General features: G+C 40.7%; 1 protein-coding gene across 1 annotated transcript in view; it reads right to left on the reverse strand.

The window, feature by feature from the left end:
- The window catches only part of TMEFF1 (transmembrane protein with EGF-like and two follistatin-like domains 1), a gene marked incomplete at its 5' end in the record, with an annotated part of 50425 nt that overhangs the window by 26846 nt on the left and 3442 nt on the right, over window positions 1-20137 (reverse strand). The window contains 3 exons of the mRNA XM_010292093.1: window positions 1402-1498; window positions 12815-12841; window positions 19231-19360. Coding sequence (XP_010290395.1) covers window positions 1402-1498; window positions 12815-12841; window positions 19231-19360 — 254 coding nt within the window. The remainder of the gene's footprint in view (window positions 1-1401; window positions 1499-12814; window positions 12842-19230; window positions 19361-20137) is intronic.

Raw genomic sequence — 20137 nt, forward strand, 5'->3', positions numbered from 1 at the left:
AAGTATAGAATGAATAGGCAAGCTTTTACTGAAGTCGAATACTTCAGGATTTATTTTCCAAAGCCAAGAGCACATTTCAGTGTATATAACAAATAAATCCATACCCATCTTGCCAGTCATCAATGAAACAGACCAAGGCAATATTGCAGAAAATTATTAGTATTACAAAAAAAAAAAACCAGCTACAGCTCATTTGTCTCTCCACAAAAGAGCAAGCCTACTTTGGTACCGTGACATTTTATGAGTTGTGAAGTATCATGCTAGTATTCATGAGTACTATTACCATTTTGGTTTCCCTTATACACTATGATTTAATCTTGAATATACATCTTAAATATTAGTGCTAAGCTGCTTTACTGACTGAGATTTCTTCACGCTGATATCCTATAATAAAATTTTGTGCAATTAAGACATATTTCAACATGAAATGGATTCCAGCTGGAAGACAGAAGGGAAAGTGATGCTTTCCACGATTAGCAATGATCAGGCACTCTTATTCTGAGATGCTGTTCCCTCCATGTACACAAAAACACACCATTTGCGCATCTCTCGAACACCCTCACATGCTGCCTCTGCAGCTGCGACCGCAGCCGTCAGCCCAGACCCTAGTTCAGCTTCTTCCACACTGCTAGGACAACGGCTGTGGGAAAACAAAGCCCCATCAGTTACATGGGACTACTTTTACCTCCCAACAAACTCTAATGACTCACAGGGCTGTCTGAAGGAGCCTTTTCCTCCTTGATGTCTCTGCCCCTTCTGACAGCCACCTACAGAGAGACTGGACAGCCAGGGTATACTCTAGCCATCAAGGACCTTGAGCGGGGAAATTTGGTGCATCTGCTTGTGCATTATGGATTGTCTTTAAAATCCTCTTGTTTCTTGATCCGTCATTTGAGCTCTGACAAGCGGCTGGTATTTTTCATCAGTTTTCCCCTGGGTGCAATGTGGGAGGTAAAGTGGCACAGCAAGTTTGGAAAAAGTGACTGGTTCAGGTCCCCAGGTCAACTTCATGTTTAGATCCAAGCTTTGCACTGATGGAAACAACTGCCTATAATACTTTATGAACAAGCAGAAAAAAAACAAAATCTCAGAGATGAATCATCAGTATTTATTTTGCATTCCTGTTTGGTTTTGGTTTTCTTTGTTGCCAAGATAAAACAAATCAAGGTCCTTTGTTTGAAAAGGATTTTATAAAGATTCTCCAATATACCTCTTTGTTGTTTTCTCCCTTTGCAACTGCAGGTGGTTTGTTCTTTACAGACACATATCAAACACATTATTATTGGACAGCATTAAAGCTTCAATTAGTAGGAACAAACATAGTCAAGCAGATGATCACATATTTTTTCTTTTTTTAACCTTTTTGTTCACTGATATTGTAAAGGAAAGCTTACTACTTACCCAACATTTTCTGCATCTTCATCACACTCAGCCCTATATTTGCAAACTCCACATTTTGAGTGTTTTCTCTGAACTTCTGTCCCAGATCCTTCATACTCTAAAAAAAATAAGGTATTGTTATCAGAAAGCATGGCTTTCTTACTAAGCTCTGATTTAGCTTCCCTAAATCCATTCCAATATGCCTTCAGGTATATTGTCAACATGAAGTTATCATATACTGAGGCTATTAACCTTAAAAGTGTTCCCTTTTTCAAATTCAGGCAACTGGAGTTTAATAGAACTGTACCAGTGACAAGAAAGCATCCCTGAAAACACTAATGCTTCACTAATTGACGCTTCCTTTATTCTTATTTCAGTGATCTGTATTCATTCTCACCCCACCAGACACACAACCAGCATTGATGTGTCCCAGTCATATTTAATCTTAATTGGTAGTAATAATGTGTGAACCCTGTGCCTTTTAATGTCCTTGAATATTAGGTAGTGGGCATTTGAATGCTATTTCCTTTGGCAGTCTTTAATTACAGATATCCTTATGCAAGGTTACTGCTTGCATTTCTTTTCTGTTTCTGATGATGGGATTACACTGTGCTCCTGTATCATATATGCGGTGCTATATTTTCCATACTACTCTGATTAGTCATCCAGGACTAAATGAAAAAAAGTCATCTTAACAAGAAACTGGTAGAAATGCTATGTCCCTAAACAGTGAAATTAATGTCTCAAATATTCTGATCCTAAAAACATCTGCACCAATCCTAGTGTTGACATGGACATCAAAACTCTTCACTGAGTAGAGGAGAAATACAAGTATACTCTTACGGTTTCACTACCATTAGTCACTCCTATTTTTTAGCAAAGCCATAAAGGAGAGCTAGACATTTGAAAAACAGGAAAACAACCACAGAAATCTGCAGAGAGAGTCAAGAACCATTTAACGTATCACAGTATCATAGTGGTGTAAGGCTGACTACACAAGGCTGTCGGATGGACAGAGATCAAAGCGATTCTCCTTCTCATAGCACATTTATGTGCTGTGGCAACAGTTCAAACACCACCAATTAAAAAGCTGCATTTACATTCTTTAAATGTAAGTAAGAAAAAAAATATCCACAAGACTCCTTCCTAATTTTCCTGGATCTTGGCTGAAGGGAATCTCTCCCTCCTACCTGTGGGGCTGTGCTTACATGAAGAATAGTGCAGATGAACATCTCTAACTTCTGTCTAAAGCATGCTGTGCATTTTTCAAACATTAATACATATCAAACTTTATTACAAAATTCCTACTGTAGAAATTCTATCACCGCTCTAAGTTGCAGTAGAGGTCATTTGCTATTAGCTTTACAAATGTACATCTTACTTGATTTTTCCTTCTTTCTAGATACCACATTCCTACGACTGTGTTTGGCATCCTAAAGTGTCCTTTACTGTCAGATTTCACTTTTCATGCCAATAAATGATCTCCTACAGTTTGAATAAGTTAAACAAATGGCTGTCATGGCTCATGGCTTTCATTCATGGTATTTCCATTCCTTTTGCTGTTATGACACTTGATGCCCTTCCCCAGCATGTTAACACCCTCCAGAGCTACAGGTACAAGAGCTGGACACACTGCTCCAGAAGAGTTGTCATCAAAGCCAAATACCATATATGATATACTTCAGTTAAAACATCCAACAATCATATTAATTTTTCACCATTTTTCTGCACTGACCATTATTATTCACATTCACTTTATTCCTCAATGAGTCCCTTTCAGGGTCGTCAGTCTGTAGGAGGGAGGCTGACATCCAGGACAAATGACGTAGATCCTGGGCTTGCTACATATAACTCTGTCCTCAGACATCAAAATCCTGACTGCTTTTGCATCTTGTTAGCTCAGTGATCTCTCCTCTGTCACCCACACCTGATCAGTACTGACTGATTTGCTCCTAGGTCACCAGTGGAAGGGGTCACCAGCGCAAGAAAGTCCCTAGAAACACACTCATTTTGTAACGATTCCTTAACATTTAATGATCCATTGATTGGCAATATTTTTGCGCATCAGATTGCACTGTGTGGATGTTACACCCTCTAGTTAGACTTGTATGAGAGATTGCCTTCGATTGATTGAGAAAGGTTATCATTTTGAGGTGGTATACTTACACAAAATGTTCTGTTGTACAAATGTCTTTCCTGGAAAAATAAGTTTAAAAAGTAGTAAATTTCTCAGTAAAGGCTTTCCATGAACCCATGATGACTGGCATTAAATATTTTCCTCTCCCTTAATTCTATATTCAGTTGATTCTTCTACCATCTATTCCACCGCTTTGGTTCAGATGGATGCCAGAATGAGAGGCTGTGGTCCCCTCGATCATCACATTTATCTTTTCTCAAAATATTTGTACATTATTTCTCATTGTTCTATTGAAGAAAAAGAGACTAAAAAGTACTCATCAGCTCAGAGAGCTCTTTACCACCCAGTTTTAAAGCTTTCAGGTGCAAACGAGCCAGACCTGCTGGCTACAAAACATCTGTCTTCAACATTTGGTGCTTAATATCCTTCTGCAGTACTGCTAGCATGGAAAATATTTCATCATATCCTATATATACTATTTGACGTGGCTACAAATACAACCAGAATGCTTTACAGAGCACTTTTGCTGCACTATTAGCATTTCTATTCTCTAATGGAGCTAAAGAAGTCACAGATAGACACACGCATGCACACATGCACAACCTTCCTCACCGGCTTTAGTTCTGCTCCCTGTGAATGCCCCAGCACCTTTTCATTTTCAGAAACAGTAGTCCACAACTACTTGTTCATTGTTCCTATATGCTATTCAGTGTAAACTTCTCTCTCTTGCCCTCCCCCTCTAAAATTGCTTTTTCTACCTTTTAAAATTAGATTTGTTTTAGAAAAAGTGTGGCCTTTTTTTCTTGATCAGAACTTGCTGGACCTCATGCATATAGAATTATTTATCTGTACTTTGTTTGCATATAATAAATATGTGCAAGTCAAGAACACCTGCACCTCGGGTACTAGTAATTTACACCTGTCAGAATGAGGTGTAATACAGATGAACATGTATTGAGGTAACATTTCCAAGTTAGGCAATAGCAATCTATAATTTTTAGAAGCTCCTTTAGTACTAGCTGCATGATGTTTTAGTACCAGCAGCATGAGACACTGCATATACTTTAGACTGAAGTCCTTGAAGAAAATCTACCTTTTCCCACTGATACAGAATGGATAAATACTGCTTTTCAGCCTGGATTGGTAGCAGACATTTTCAGTACCCCACTTGTGTGCTGTTAAAATAAGTTAACCCATTAATATTTGACAGCATAAGTTTCTCTGGTGCAAATGTCTCCCAATAAGCAACGCATCCTTTGGCAGATTGTCCCTCCCTTTTCCTTTCTCCCCCACATGTTCCCAAATATGTTATAGCCATTAATTTTAATATTCCAATCAATCAGATCTTCCTGGCAGGTTTCAGTAATATCAATTAGGTTAAAATATGCTCCTAAATGAGCAATTCAACTCCTCTTGTTTATTATGCAGGCTTCTAATGTTGATGTATAGATGATTACAGAATTTCTTCTCCTCATTTTCTTTGGTATCTTGATTAATTCTCTTCTTTGACATCTTAATTTTACGTTGAGTGAAAGCTCATTTTCCCTCTCTTTTCAGCTTCCTTTCGTGTTTCAGGGCAGCACCTCATTAATGCTCCGTCCTTCAAAAGAAATGAGGCACAAGGACGGGATGTGTGACTCCCAGATGTCCCTCTGAGCTGCAGTGCTCCCTAACACTTCTCCTCGAGTCATTATTGCTCTGCAGAAGATGGCCAGCTCCACCCTAGGAGCTGCAGGGCAGGAGCCTGCAAATGGACAGCAGCACTAGAGGAATTGGCCAGCAGTAAATCGCTTCCCTCAGCAACTCGTTTGCGTGTTCCTGCAATGCTAATATGGCTGGGTTTCTGCTGAGGGCTTTCAATCAGGTCTGAAGCAAAAGCATCAGTCTGCATCAAGGTGAAGTTTGGTCTGCCCCAAGGCATGGCCTGGACAGGGAGCTCTGCTGTATATATGTATTTATCACTGTTCCCAGGGGAGCTCGTGCAGAGCTGCAACTACTCAGTAGCCTTGTATGGGTGGAATAAAGAGCCCATTGTCTGCGAAAGCCTCTCTGAAAACCAATTCCTATCTGTTCTGGGAGTATAGTGATTTTTACTGATGTGCTATCCCATAGGATTGACTAATCTCAAAAAGAATTTGGAAAAATATGCAGGACCACAGCAAATCCCCTCTGCACCCTAACGCACAGAAGAAACCCCCTGTGATTAGACCATGATTCCCTCAGCACAGCTGGCACTGGAAATTCCTCTCAAAATACCACAGTACACAGCATCGCACATTATGGGCTGAACAGTTTAGTGACTCATCCTCTCTTCCATTAATTTTTAGGGCAACTTTAATGACACACTTAGTTAAAATGGAGATTGTCCCTGTAACTTGAAACAAAGCTGCAAACTTGTTTTAAACAAATACTTACAGGCAAAAGAGCAAGCGCAACAACTACTTTGAGCCGTCCTAATTGCTGGCAAGCTGCGTCTTGAAAAAGACACGAATGGGCATCAGAGGTTTAACACAGGGATGCCTGGTCTCATTATGACCGAGGTGCCTGGAGGAGAGGAGTTCAAAGTTCGATGAATCACAACCCAGCCAAGGCGATATGTTTGCCCAGTGGTTGTGATAACGATAGCGCGTGCGCTTTTAAACAAAGGGCTTGAGGACACGCACTGTAAGACTCCCTACCACCGCCACCCTTGTTACATGCTAGGTATTTTACACATTTGACAGCTGTAACTTCTACTTAGCTTCTGTGCCCAGGACACCATGGATAACAGTGGGGAAAGCTGGCATACTGGGAGCGCTGGATCAGCTTTTACACTGCAGGACCCAAACACCCATTTCACTCCTGCTTCGAATGCAGCTAACTCCTTTTTCTCCAAAGGAAGACACAACAACTTCAGAGTAACCACCAGGGAAATTATGTATGAGCAGATGATGGTGGAAAACAGAAAGGACAGGGAAGTCACCAGAGGCCAAGGGAGGCGTCCCACAATTTCATGAACACGCTGAACGCCGTTCTGCAGGCCCTAGTCAGGCTGCGCAGGATGAACCTGCCCTCATTTGCTATCTGCCATCCTGCACAAGAGGAATCCGTCCTTCCGTGCAAGCTCCAGCCCCCCTGAGAACCCTGCTTAGACTAAGTTTGCACCAACAGAAGGCCTGAACGTTCAGGCCCCTTGCCTCTGCCTTGCTGAGCCTTTGGTGAAAACACAGTAGCTCTTGCAAGTTTTAGTTCAGTGTTAATTTTACCTGCAGGGAGTAGGATCTCAACAGAAATAAATAGGGCCATTTGAAGCTAAAGCGATACTCGGTGACAAGCGACGTGATGGAATTGGCACTTAAATCTTTCTAAGTTGCACACCATTATAGAAATATGCTAAAAGACATGATGTTACCTCCTATCCAGGGTGTTAATCACCATCAAGTTTCTGCAGTCATATTAAAATACATTAAAACAAATCAGTAGCGTTATTACAAATTAAAATAAAAAATATTCAAGGTTCTAAACTGTGTCTGTTTATACCACCCTGACTGTGTGACAATTACTGGGCAAGTGTTGTCCCCAGTGAGGGGAAAGAACAGATGGCAGCCTGCTAAAAAGCACATACTGTATATCAATTTATTAATTACTAAATGCAATCTGCTAGATATTCATCACAAGATACTTTAGCTATTAAATTTCAGAGGGATTAGAAATTCAAAACAAATTATTTTAATAATAATTAAGTTAGCTATATGTATTGCAAGCATATTATTTCCTTAACTTAAAAGCCTGAAATGATTGGGTGCCATCTGTCTAACTACCATTACATCTTTTTTAATATCAAAAGTGCATTTTGCTTAGGTACACAGATAAATGCTGAACAAAAAGAATAAAAAATTAATGTTACAGGCATAGTAGGACACTTAGAAATCTTACCCTTGTTGGTTGATTACTAGAGCACAGAATCGGCCTCTTCTAGGACACTGATTTGTCTCTGAGAAGCTGGCTTGAGAAGTCATTACCATTCGTTAACTCTTTGATGGTGTACGTAACATGCTGACGGTTTTCAACACATCCTTGCAAAGGCCTAACTATATCACAAAGCCAACATCGCAGCTGCCATTTGCTGGTAGTATCAAACAGAGAAAGTAAAGACTATTTGGAGCAACAGGAAAAAAGGCCTTTACTGGGAGGGACACGGGAAGAACAGTTCAGAAGCGCTCATTTACCAAAGACGGGAAGTGGGAGCTCAGAAGAAACACGGTTCTCCTTCAAAAGTTATTGCACTACGCCTGGATGCCAGATGGAAAGTACTACCAAAAAAAAGCCTTACCAATAAGGACTACTGCCAGATGAAAGCAAATTATCCTTGTCACCAAAACCTTTGACCGAAAAAAAAGGAATCGGCTTCATCTTCAAAAAGCTTTCCGTTAAGAATCAGTGTCCCCATCTGCAGTGGGCCAAAATTTCTTCTAATAACGTAGGATGCGATTATAAATCTGAGTGGAATTTAGACCAATGGCTCCGATTGCCCTTTCAGTTGTCTCACTACTAGTTGGGCGATGTCGTGCTTGGAACTTTTCTAGAATATTGACAGGGACAATGGCATTAACACAAGACTGAGGTCTTCTGAACATGAAGGCTACTTCAGCTAAACGATAGAACTACCTCACTAGGAATTCCGAGTGCCAGCTCTTTTTAGAATAAGAGGGCAAGAAGATCACTAAGATGACTGCTTCTTTTTAGACCTTCTTGGCTATCAAGTTGTAAATTCAAGGGAAAAAAACCTGTTTGCACATAAAAAGCACCTTAAAGAAAAAAATTGTAAAGGCTCATCCTTAGTCACATTCATATAAACCTACCAAAGTTAATCTTCCTGAGGCTACTTTATCGGGTCAGCACAGTTCTTTTTACAGGGAGAACTTGGCAGGTTCCACCAGAAATAAAACATTTTAAATTCTTATTAGAAAAAAAGAAAATGTTTCATCCAAGCTAGCAACCTACCTCCTTTATGTACACATGACAGCCTGAGGATCATTTTTCATGCCCCAATCTAACAGTTGTGGAAATACATCCAGCAGGTCAAATAGTGTTGCAATTTACAACTGGCAGAGATGAACATGAATCTGAGCCTGTAACTTCTCTTTCACCAGTTCTGCCTCAAACTCTACAAACCACTGTTTAAACAAAGTGGATCAGAAGCCAGTTCTATGACTGTATTCTTCAGAACAGGGAAATTGTAGAACGATTCATGAGATTAGAAAGAGAAGCCCATGTCTTAAATGCAAATCTAAAGGATCCCACCATCTTCAGCTGTGACCTCAACTAAGCAACTCTTTTAGGTCTGAGTCCCACTCTCTGACATTGCTTTCTGTAGCGGTGAAACATAATGGTAGAGTAATGAGGTTTTTGGAATTTCTCTAATTTCTGAATTAACAATCCATACTCTTCTTAGAAGTGGCTTCAAGATACCCATTGCCACAAGTGATCAACAGCTTGGTTTCACAAGTGTAATTTTTATTATTCTAATTGAAGGTTCAGACTTCTGAAATGAGCAAAATGAGTCATATTATTACAACTCTTTATTAACACTGTGCCATCAGAGCATAGAAAATGGAAATTGCTTATCTAGAATGTCAGAGGGCAACTTGACAATTGTGTCATCCCTAAAAATTACACTCCTTCATCTCATTCAAGCATACTGCAAAAATTCTCCCAGTCTTAATTCTTTTCCTAAAATCTAGTATATTTGTAACAGTAAACATAATTTGGGAAAGAACCTGGATCAGTAGTTCCATGATCTTTAGCATTTTTGCAGCACATCACAATTTCTAAGGCAGGATGTTGCCTGAAATAGTCTTTGAGGAAGAGGACTTTTGTGGTTTTTTTCAATTGGTTCTAAATCTACTTTTTTTTTTTTTTTACAAAAAATGAATGCATTCAACATCATACAGTTTAGGAGTAGGAGGGAAAATTTGCATTAAGTCAAGTTTCAGAATCATTAATGAGCTTGTTCTGCATCTAGAAAATGAAAGAGAACAATGCGAACCACTAGCTCAAATCTCAGCTGCACGTGGGGCAAGCAGCTAATTTCAGCAGTGGAGACTGTCACGGGCAGAGCTATAGCAACTGAAGAGCACAACTCAGATGCTTTCCCAGTACTTTCCTTCACAGTTACAAATCTACCAGAAAACAGTACGTCTCCTGCACAGCAATTGCAATGCTCCCTGAACACGTACGAGCAGCTGCACTCATCCATTCCTTGTGTGCAAGCATCACTGGTGCATACACAATCACACTAATTGTGTGTTTAAGAAACACAGCAAACACTGATTCTGTGATTAACATCTGGAAATGTAAATCCTAGGAAGAAAACAGAAATCTCTAAGCTAGCACATCTGCTCACTTGCTGGTTCTCTCTCACTTATTTTTCCACTTCCATTGCTTATTTTTCCACTTCCATTTTTCCACTTCCATTGCTGCTTCCTTGTCCTTACAAGCAGCAGCTGTACCTAACCCACAGGGCACAGAAGCTCCTCATGCAACTTGGTACCCATTTGTGTACCCTTAGCCAAGAGTATGGTATCAGGCTACCAGGCCTGGACGATTATTGTATCTCAGCATGTCCCGGCTTCCTCCAGAAGAAAATGGGGAAAGCTGGCCCAGGAAAGAGCTGTGCTGTGCTCCAGTCAGTCCCATAGCTGGAATAACCAGGGAGGCAGGATTGTGGTATGCACCAGGGAGCACCCCTACCCTGCAGATCATGCTCTGCCTGGTTTCTGCCCTGCTTCCTTGTCTGGACCCCGAACAATGCACCTCCATCCTCAAGAGGTTCAGCATTCTTTTAGAAGTTTGGTTTTAATTCTAAATTCCCTTAACTTGTAGTGTGTCTTCGATGGTTTTAATGTCTCCTCACTTTTACAGTTACTTGAATAATGGAACAAAAACAATTCCAGATACAAAAATATTGTGAGTACAAAAATACCCTTGAGTTTTTGGCCAGAGCAGAGTTTGGTAATCAAAGCAACAGTTGATTCTGTCCTTTGGAGGATTGCTTTCAGACACAGAAAATGACTCAACATGCTGAAGACTAGCCAGTTGTTCTACAGAGGTATTACGCAACACCCAGTTTAGTGAGGAAGGTGGATGAGGACAGTACAAATTCAGTGTGTCACAAATAGTCTAGATGTATCCAGAAAAAGAAGAAGTGCCAAGCAGGATTTTCAATTTTTGGTTGTTTAAAATATTTTTTTCTATCTAAAATTAAGAACTAAAACTGACTGTTTGCATACTTGGCAGAAGCGGGAACACTTCAGTTGGCCACAAGGTACTCCGAAGAAAGCCAAATGTGGCTAACATCACAACACTGCTGGAGGAGGTAGTGGGTATGTTGTCCCTTCTTTATTCCATACCCAGGCTGTGCAGATACTCACCTGGGGCCAAGGGACCCAGATTCAATTCTTTCTGCCTGAAGTGAACCGAACCTATGTATTCCACCTCCCAAGACACTAACTACTAACCACTGCTGCAAGGTAGCGTGGAGGGACCACCGTATCTCCTCAGCTGATGCCATTCTATTTTGCATAAATAATTAAAGTTCACTGGCACGCTGAGTCCCAGATAACAAAGCCTTTCTATAGCATGCATCCTCCCAACTTCCAGGCGGTCACCTTCCTCCCGCTCCCTTTGTCCCAGGCTCAATGAATATTTCAAGTGAGAATGACCACAAGAGCAGTGACCAAAGGAGACTCATTTTGGACCTCTCTTACCAAGAGACAGTGGACCTGGTTCAGTCTCCTGCCCTAAATCAAGCAACGAGTACATTTGAACTCGGACATTTCACCTCCTCAGTGGGCAGCCTCATCAACAAAACACTGCATGTTCTGTCCTGCTTTTCTCCAAAGTGTTCATAAAATTACCCAGAGAATCCCCACATCTGTCAGTTGGCTGCCAATCTCTTCCAGACCAACACAGTAACATTTACAAGGGACTTTAATGGGGACTTTTGTATCTGATTGGGAAATACTGAAAAAATAAAAATCCCAACAGCATTCAAACTTTTCTAAAACTGTTCCAAAAATAAAAGTTGAATGTGGACTGTCATCTGTCTCCTATAAGGAGTACTTAGCGGCACGGAGGCAAGCAACGCTTGGCTTGCAGGGAGCAGCTGTAGCAGAATAACAGGCTGGGTAACAAAGGGGGAAGGCGAAGCAAACAGAGCTTCTGCTGAAAAGAGCGTGAGGCAATCTCAGGAAGAAGAGCTTTAAAAAAATAGTCACCAGTGAAGGTAACAAGAGGCAGTGTTTGAGCAGAAAATTGTTCCTTCAGACACTGCTCCCAAAGGAAACAAAGGTGAGAATGGCCATGTGCTAGCAGCAGCCCAGGAATTTACTGATAGCATCCTATTAAAGGGGAGGGAAATGCCTTCCTTTCACTCGATACCTGAAAAAAGAGGGAGCTAGATCCTGATTTTTTGGAAAGTTATCTGTTACATTTAATGTTAGTTAACTGTTATGTTTAGCCACACAGTGATGCCACAGATCATTTTCCACAAAAGCACATTTTCATGCAGCTATACAAGATTTCTGGCATTTCAAAACTCCAGCCTATCAAGTATGAACTGCAACACTTTCTTAATACAAGCAAAGCCCAAAAGCAAAATGGCTTTTCCTGTGTCTGTAAATATCTATATCTCATATTTTTCATTCTATATGTATTCTTGCTAGTAGCACCAAAGATAATTTTTTTTTTTTTTTTTAATCCTTGGAAGGAGGTTAATCTGTCTTCAAAGATAGGGACACTTCTACTAATTCTAGCTGTGCTGCACCCCTTCTTTGAATATACAGCTTTGAACAGAAACATGTAAAATTTTTGGTAAAACCAGGTATCATACTATAATCATTATATATTTTAGGCAACATGTTTGACCAAGGATAAAGTAATAACTAGACATTGTAGAGACTAAGAAAAGAATGCAAGGAAAAAAAAGGTAAGAAATGTATTGTGAATGGACATTTCCAGGAGCAAAATACAGGTGAAACAGGGATCTAAATATTACACTATATTTCTGGCAACAAATGAAAAATGATACAGGTCTAATCTGAAAGAACAACATTGGTCAAATGCAGACTACAACCTATTGCTATACAAATACTGTTCTGAGATGGTCAGACAAAACTGCACTGTTAAAGCTTATTTTTAAGTTGTTGTAATTTTTTCTTAATTCATGTGGTATACAGCAAGCATGTACATAAAACTGACACACATATAGTAAAAAAGAAAGACCAAAAGCAAGTGTGACCAGGGTTTGGTACTCACCTCCTTCTCCTGACCCAGAGCCATTATCTGAAAAAGAAACAGAAGGGGAGAAAAAAAAAAGAAAGCAAATGAAAATATTGCTCCAGGAGCAGCTGTTCAGGAAATTGCCGCTGTAAAATGTTACACAGGTGTTACATTTCATGAGCCAGGTGTAAAAACAAACATCCCACGTAAAGTCTGGCATCCTTTAATACGCTTTGCCCATGCTTAGTGTGCCCTACCCTCTCTCTCCCCTGAAAAGATACTTTTACTCAAGGAACAGCACCATTCAGTACTGAAAACTAAAATTGCTTTCTTAGCCTTTTTTCAACTGTTGGAGGTTGAAATTTGTTAAACCCAAATCAGATGAAGCGTAGAGTCTGATTTTTGTAATATTTATATTTTTTACCCTCTGGCCCTGGGAGTGGTACATGAAAGAGTAATGTATAAATCACCTGACTGCAGAAGTACCTCCAGAAGACAACTGGTCCTCAAAGTAAAGTTGGCTTAAGTCATCCAACTACAAAATAGCTCCTCTCAGCCGAGTCAATCACTTCGGGTAAGGATGCTCTAATGGCATAGTTATTTCATTGACATTAGACTGACTGGATTAGCATCTGAGGGGTGACAGCTTGTGGCTGCATCCCTTTTGCATTAGCAGTCCGAGCGTCAGCAGGACTTGAGCTTCCTCAAAACCCCAGGCCAACTAACTCCACCCCAGAGCATTACGGAGCTGGCTAGGGATTTTGTACGGGGATGTGCACCCCGCCGGGCAGCGTCCGCGGCTAGCACGGCAGTAAAGACAAGCCCTTAAACACACACTCTGAGTCAGAAACCCCCCTCGGTCTTTCTTGCTCAAAGGAGGTGGAGAGGAGAGGATGGGATGGCAATTACTGTCAGTGAATTGCTCCCCATCCCCGCTAGCTCAGCTCCTCTGGAAGATGAGGAGAGGAGCAGAGCACACGCTCTGCTCATCCCACACCTCTCCTTTCATGATGCTTTGGTGATGGAGAAGGCAGCTGAATCTATTTCCACAAATCTGAAAGAAGAAGGACACCAGAGAGAGAGAGAAGAGCGGGGTTCTTACTTCCATGTATAAGCTCATTCACATCGGAGAAAAAACCAAACCCTCCATTTGCTCGGTTTCCTCCCCTCCTTTTTCTTTAAGCAGTTATATTTCTAAGAATAATTCCCTCTAATGCGTGGATGAAAGTGCGAAATTCCACATTACTGGGTCAGTTCACATATTAAAAATAATCTCCTGTCACATGGAGTATCAGGAATAAAGAGGTTTTTTTCCTCTGCCTAAATTTTCCTTTCTTTCCTCCTATACCACTATTCCATGTCTAATAGACCGAGCTACTAACCTAACAGAATTTAATGCAAAAACAGAAGGGCTCTTGTTCCATCAATAGTGACCCACTTTACTGACAAAGGAGACAATCCCATATAAAATGGCACCATTGAGTCACTGAGAATTATGCCTTATGATGCAGTATTGTTTCATTAAGGAAATCCAAGCAGTACAACTCATTTACATGAGGTAAGTATATAGGCTACCAAAGAAGACCATCCTGACCTACAGTTAGCACCAGACGTGGCAAAGAGAGCGCTACTGCATTGCTCCGTGAGAGCTTTTAACTTTCGCTTGTTCCTCAGCGCGGTGCGGGGCTCCGGTGGCAGCACGGACCCCCAAATCTCCCACCGGCAGCGCAAACAGCCAGGTGCTTTGGAAGAGACCTGAAACCAGCACAGCCCGCTTCCAGCCACCAGCCCGCGCAGAGGCCAAAACAAGCTCCAGCTTCCCGGTGCCGGCGGCAGAGCGGCGCTGCCGCTGCCGCACAAAAGCAGCTTGTGAAGGCGTACGCCAGCGCAGCCACCCCGCGCTCCGGGAGCAGGAGGGCTGCCTGCTAGCAATTACCCTTGATTTCGATATGCCAGCAGGAGCTTTTGGGAAGGAATGCTGACAAGCCTAATTGCCAGCAGCTGCAAGGCCTCCGGCTGCTGGAGATAGGCTTTTAACCTCCACCTTGCCGGGCTGTGCGTAGGGAATGTCCATTTGCCTTGATGTCTTCTGGGAAAAGACCTTTGCTATTGCATCATCCTGGTAGCCGTTTCCTGCTTAATTATGCCATGCAAAAAATAAAAAAAGTACGGGATATGAAATCCTGCCATGTGTTGATGAGGTATGTCTGTGTATGCCTTGTTCTTTGCTTCCAAAACATTTTGTCATGACGGAAGGGTGACGCTGTGCTGTCACAAACCCTCCTTGCAGGCTGGACAGGCAAGCTCCTGCACTGCGCTGAATCTGGGAGTAAGGGTCTCTGTCAGCTCTCAGAATGAATGTATTTTTTATAGTAGGTTTTCAGGTTTGTTATGGCTTTCTTGTGAGAGCATAAAGAGTTATTTTCACACTTTCTTAATCTAGGAGTGAGTTGCCTAGAATTTCTTCCTTAACTCCCTCAAAAGGATTAAAATGAGTTTATTATATTTCTTTTCAGGACAATGTATGCCTCTAATTATGCTTCACTGAGAGCCTCCCACAAAAAAAAAAGAAACAAAACAACCCCACATTTACTGTAAAAACCAGTGCATTCAAATTCAGGGTAAGAGTTCGATTACTTCAGACTGAAGAACATCAAGTTAAAGCTACTCTTCAGAGAATCATTCCTTAAATCTACCAGAGCTACAGTGTTTGTTTCTGCTTCTGCAAACAGTTTTTTTTTTTTTTTTTTAATTTTTTTTTAATTTTTTTAATTTTTTTTTTAATTTCGAAATCCCACTAGAAAAAGCACTGTGGTTCTCCAAAAAGTGACCCTTCCAAAAGTTCTTCCAAAAGGATTGTGCCTTCCAAATACATACAATACACTGAGAATCTATAAGTATAATATATCAAGTACTACATCATTATGTGGATACATTTCATGTGCATATAATGTAAATCCAACAACAGTCAAAATCGTGGCTGTGTCATTCTTAGAAATGAATCATGAAGGTCTATTTCTTATTTACTAAATTAATTTATTTTATTTAAACTAATAAAAGGCAATAAATTCACCAACAAAAAGGCACAGAAGAAATGAAGGGACTTGGGCGATGCTCCTCCTCAATACTCTGAGCATCCTGACCACCTTCTCTTCCTGGTTTCTTAAATGTTTAGCAAGCCAGTTCAGGATAACCTCCAATAGAGGATGGCATACCATGAATGAATTTCAGTGTAACGTGACCCTTTATGAACTGATCAAGGTTTCAGGTCCGCAGCAAGACCGCTGATGTTGAGAGCTTGGCAGGAGTCCTGGTGTAGGTATTGCCATCTCCCCATGCCCTGTCGGATGGTCCCATCTCTGCATTTGGCTGTGGGCTGAACTGCAAACAGGGAACTGATAAGGGTGAGAAATAAAAAACAAAAGGAAAAGGCTGGGACGGTGCTCTGACCTTATTCATAACATAATCCACAGAGCAAGGAGGAGAAGCTGTGGAGGGGAGATGGGAATTAACTACCGGCAAAGACTTCGCTTCGCAGCCCTGTTTGCCTCCACCCAGTCGCAGACAGGATGGCTGCTTCTTTCTGAATGCAAAAGGCCAGGTTAGGTGTAGGCAAAAATTCTATATAGTTTGATTAGACCCATCGTTTCTCAAAGGTCTGCTAAGGTATTAGGCACAGAGAACACTAAAGCTGCATTTCACTCATTTTCGTAGTTTCTCTGTATTTTGCAACGTGGGGCTAAACGCATTGGCTGAAACCCACAGACTCTTGTCATCCACAGCTTGTGCCAGGGGTAATTAGGCATAGAAACACCTCTGTAAACCCAGCATTTTGAACAGAAGGAACAATGTTCCTTCATTGGAAAATGGGTTTTGACAACGTTAAGACCTGTATATGCAGTCCTGAAAACTTCAGCCATACATTCTCTTACCTTTCTCTAAAACGCCATTTTTAATGTCAAAATTTGCATTTTGTTCAATCCTGAAGCACCTATGATTGACTCTTTTTTGAAATGTCGCTTATTTTAGGATCTTGCAACCCTGATAGCACTCGGACAAAGGGAATTTTGCTGTTAAATCACCCATGACTGTAAAAATTTAATCAAAACCCGCCAAGAAATAGGTCTGATTAAATTACTCAGTAGTCTGTTGCAGTGCCATAGCTTCAAAAGGTATCAATCCCTAGCAAACACGAAATATTTAATTCTTGTATGAGATTCAGAAGTCTGATGTACTTTAAATATTAAAAGGTTGTTACAACACTATGGGTGAATGTCACCCTATTTTCTCAGGTGTGAGCCGTGAGAATGAAGCTTTGAAAAACTGAAACTCTGCTAGGAGACCATCAAATCTGTATTTAGCTCCCAATGATGTCCCAGAGCAAAGCATTTTCATAGAAAATTTGGAAGCGCTCAGTGAACATGAATGGGGGTCTGTAAAGGATTTTTTAATTTGGGCACTTGATTCTCAACATATATGTGTTATAGATCATAAGTACAAATACATTGACTTCTCAATGTCCAGGGCACAAACAGGTTCCAGAGGATGGCTTGTATCATCCATTATTTTTTCGACGGGCAGAGCATGTTGGACACTCGGGGTCGCAGGTACCGTTCTGGTAGAGCCCCGCTGAAGCGCTTTAAATTGCACCAGTGTAGATGCAGTATGGCCTGAATTGCTTCCTCAGTTTTGGAAATGTGTTCTCAGTGCCTTCTGGTCAACTGTGTCTCAGCACGACTTGATCTATTACACTAAGTGCTAAAAATTATGCTGCGTTTCCTCAGTTTTATGTAGGACTTAAAGAAAAGGAGAGGGAGGTTAAAAAAAAAATCCCTTACTAGCTGAGTAACGTAGTAATTAGCTGCCAGCAACCTGAGGCTGAGAAATTCAATTTTTCATTTTGAAATGTCTTTTTCTTAGCATGGTAGAACGCATATAATCACCTTTTTTGTTGTTCCCAAAACATTATCCTAGTATTTTGTTTTAGTGAGGGAAAGAAACTTTCATGTTGTGAGTCTGTTTCTTAAAACAATTTGGGCATGAAATTAAAAAAATATTTACTTATACATCCTCAGTTCAAACCTTCATACTTCTTGGGTGTTGTTACAGGAATATGCAAGCGCTCCAAAACTGTAATGCATTTTTTTCCTATTTCTGCAGCTTCTGGAGATAATTTACACGTGGGAGATGGAGAAAGAAGGTAGTTTCAGTCTTCTGTCTGAGGTATGCTGGAATTACGGGGCTGAGCCGGGCATAAAACACAGGTTTCCTCCAGTTCTAGGACCAACATCATAGATCGTCTTGGGCTTTGGTAAACAACCCCAAATCTCGGCATCGGTCTGTGCTGCAGTCAAAGGCATTAGAGCAGCCCGTGTAAAACACAGCCAAGCTGCGTTTCAATGAGGCAGCTCTGGGACTGGCAGCAGCAGCAAGGAACTTGGCCTAGGTATGCTGCCCAAATAGTTACCCTAATTTCCAGCTAGGATGTTGCAGCTACCAGGGTGTTCCAGGCTGCTACCTCTGAATTGTCACTGATAACTAGACTAGACAACGTAAAGCTAGCTAGGAGTGTGCACCTGGTCTGTCATCGTGCTTTTGACCACCATACTGCTTAGGCTAATCCTGGTAACTATTCTGTATCAAAAGATGAAGGATGTCCCACAACTTAAATTTTTGTGTGTGTTATTTATGTATCAAAGAATGCAGTTGTTGATGCTACTGAGTCATTTAATCTAATTCTGAGGAAGCCAGCAATGTGTCTTTTGAATCTGTCCAGAGGTTCAGCAAACCTCTGGTGGCTAAAGTTTCTGTGTCCAAGAGCATGTTGGATGTATCTCATCAATATTCGAGACAGTGAAAACCTGTGCCACGTATTTTAAGTGTGTGGAAAACCTATGTTTTAGACATGTGGAAAGACAGAAAAGGGCAGTCCATTAGAAACGTGAGGTGCAACGATTTTTTAAGAGTTATGCATGCCTTCAGTGTAAAGAACCCCAGTGAAATTAGTCAACAATGATGCCTTGGATACAGGCAGAGTGGCAGTCAGGATGATCAGTGTCACTTGCTGGATGTCACACTAATTCTGTACATCCAAAAGATGAGTCCTAAAGAAATGACTAATCTGGAGTCTGCTCCAAACTTGTTGTAAGCCTTTTGGTGAATATCAAGGCTCCTCTATACATACCACAGAAGCATTCACAAACTCCTTTCTCAGATAAAGTATTTCTACTTTTAGTGTTTATTTATTAACCTGTTAGCATATCAGATTTCTTCTCTGTAACTATATTCCATCACTAAAGAGGACTTGGGATTTCCACCTTATCATTCTAGGAAATATGTCATTCTAGGAAAAGCAGGAAAATTGAAATCTCTGGAATTAGGGGCAAAACATACAACTAAGAGCTAAACATACAACATCATCCATTAGTGACACAAAGCAATGTTTTACATACCAGAATAACAAGGTCCTCTTGATACCACTGTTATCTCTCTCTGATGCTTGCAAGCAGCTCTCCTGAGGAAGCATTCGTTTTGGTAAGTGTCTCCATTTGATCCACAAACAGGAATATAGTTTGTGTGACACTGAAAAAAAAATATAAAGTAACTTAGTCATACAAAATAATTTGATTAATCTCAACTGCACATTAATATAGAGGAAGATAGTTGTGTAAATATAGCGGTAACTTATAGCCCTGTTCACTATAGGCAGATTTAAAATACATTAGTTTCTCAATATCACTGTATGTATTCCTTTCAGACTGCTGGAATAATAGTCCAACTCCGTATGGGCTGAACATAGGAATGCAGTAGGAAAGACTAAAAGAAGAAAATAACTATAGTGGGACTCAGTAATGGCTAGAGGGAGTATGCAAGCATCTACAAGTATTTGAAGGATAAACACGTTGAGAAAGGAAAAAACTCCTTCAAGATAATACACGAATATATGACTAGGCACAGTGGGATAAAATGCAGCCAAGGAAAATTTAAGGTGAACAGTGCTTAAGGGGAGATTTGCTAATTTTTTGATCTTTCAGAGGAGGTAGAAAACAATCACCATCCCCATTAAATTCATGAGCACCATGAGTCTGTTTTACTTGGTCAACAACTATAATAATGCTTCTGTATTACTATACTGAAAAATTTTATGCGTAAAGTCAGTAGCGTTGGTGAAAGGAAGAAAGGAAAAATTATCATTCGGAATGGCTTTGCCAGGAGCAGCCTGTATTTTGCTGTTTTCTTACATTCTAAGCAAAATGGATTATATACCCCTTGTGTGTATAATGTGTATCAGAACGCTGGGAAACACGCTGAGACCACCAATCTGCCTCACGCCTGCGACTGCTGCACCGCTCCCTGCTG

This window comes from Phaethon lepturus, unplaced genomic scaffold, assembly GCF_000687285.1.
Source record: "Phaethon lepturus isolate BGI_N335 unplaced genomic scaffold, ASM68728v1 scaffold1278, whole genome shotgun sequence".
NCBI classification, from domain to species: Eukaryota; Metazoa; Chordata; class Aves; order Phaethontiformes; family Phaethontidae; genus Phaethon; species Phaethon lepturus.